The sequence below is a fragment of the Octopus bimaculoides genome, chromosome 27 (genome assembly GCF_046866305.1).
Source record: "Octopus bimaculoides isolate indiv1 chromosome 27, ASM4686630v1, whole genome shotgun sequence".
NCBI classification, from domain to species: Eukaryota; Metazoa; Mollusca; class Cephalopoda; order Octopoda; family Octopodidae; genus Octopus; species Octopus bimaculoides.
The window spans coordinates 12208254-12209703 of record NC_142954.1 but is presented as its reverse complement, the minus strand read 5'-3'; the positions used below and the strand labels follow the sequence as shown (position 1 = coordinate 12209703).

Below are 1450 nucleotides of genomic sequence, written 5' to 3'. Positions count from 1 at the left end.
CAGTTACTCTATGAAGGAGTCCCTAATTTGCATACCGAAAGTGTTTAACAGTCTATAAATACCAGCGGCCTGTCAACGGGGCTCTTAGTTCACACAGTATCAAGGTATGATATAATAAATATGCAACAAATGTTTGTTGCCATTAATAGCCGATGAGAATGTATCGTAGCTCTTCATTCTGACATTTGAAACTCCAAGTACTATAATAACAACCTTTTGGTGTTTGTTCTAAATTATAACATATATAAATAATCCTCTTTTATCTCTAATATTGAGGTCTCATTTGTTTGTTCTTACTTCTGATTATTATTATTGTTATATATAGATGCAGCATAGTTAATAGGTGCAGCGTGGCTGTGGGGTGAGAAGCTTGCTTCTCAACCACATAGTTCTGGGTTCAGTATGGCCGCAGTCAAACAACTGAAACAAGTAAAAGAGTAAACAAAACAATAAACAAACAAACAAAAAATAACAAGTTTATTTAATTGGTTCCCTAGTTGATATGTAATTACTTAAATACTGCCTTAATGTCCTTCCATACTTGTGACCAGTTAATAGGATCGCTATGAAGAGCATCTTTCTGGGCGAGCACCTTTGCCGAAATTTTATTTAATTCTGGGTTTATGTAACGGTGGGGCTTGGCCTGTACGGTGCTCAGTTCTTTCCCACAATCGTAGTGGACCATTTGTTTGCGGAGGATTGGCACTATCATGTTGTATTTATCTATCTTGACGTTTATGTCCCTGATGCCAGTTTGGAACTTCTCAACTGCATGGGCGGTGAGGTTGGTCGGCCCTTGTGTATAATGCATGGCGATGTTATGACGTAAAAGAGCAACATGTTCCCTGAAGAACAAAAAAAAATTTAAATAGATATGAATAAATAAATAATAAAACTACATAAACATCAGAATGCAAAAATGTCATCATCATCATCATCATTATGTTCTTCTTCACCACCAGCACTGCTGCTGCTGCTCACCACCCACCACCACCCATGGCCACCACCTGTCATCGCCACTGTCGCCACCATTATTCTAATGTCCTCTTTTCCATACTTGCAAGGGTCAGGCAGAGTTTACTGAGGTTGATTTTCTATGGCTGAATGCCCTCCCTGTCACCAATCTTCTCTTTCTGAACAAGGTAAAATTTGATCACTATGAACAAACCATTTGTGTGGTTCCTCAGCAAGAAATTTCAAAACCATTTGTGTGGTTCCTCAGCAAGAAATTTCAGAACCCTCATCTGCTGGAAGAGCCCAGCAGCTTCTTTTCACTTTCTGTCTACCAAATCCATTCACAAGGCTTTGGTCGATGTGGGGCTATAGGAGAAGACACTTGCCCATGGTACAATGCAGTAGGACAGAACCCAGAACCATGTGGTTGGGAAGCAAACTTCTTACTACACAACCCAAGCCTACACCAAATAAAATAAATAGAAATTTATATCTG

The 1450-nt window shown here is 39.2% G+C and overlaps 1 protein-coding gene across 1 annotated transcript in view; it reads right to left on the bottom strand.

Moving 5' to 3' along the window:
- Window positions 1–462: 462 nt before the first annotated feature.
- LOC106874769 (dnaJ homolog subfamily C member 28) overlaps window positions 463–1450 on the bottom strand; it is a 44718-nt gene continuing 43730 nt past the window's right edge. Inside the window, exon 7 of the mRNA XM_089343305.1 lies at window positions 463–845. Coding sequence (XP_089199431.1) covers window positions 509–845 — 337 coding nt within the window. The 3' untranslated portion in view covers window positions 463–508. The remainder of the gene's footprint in view (window positions 846–1450) is intronic.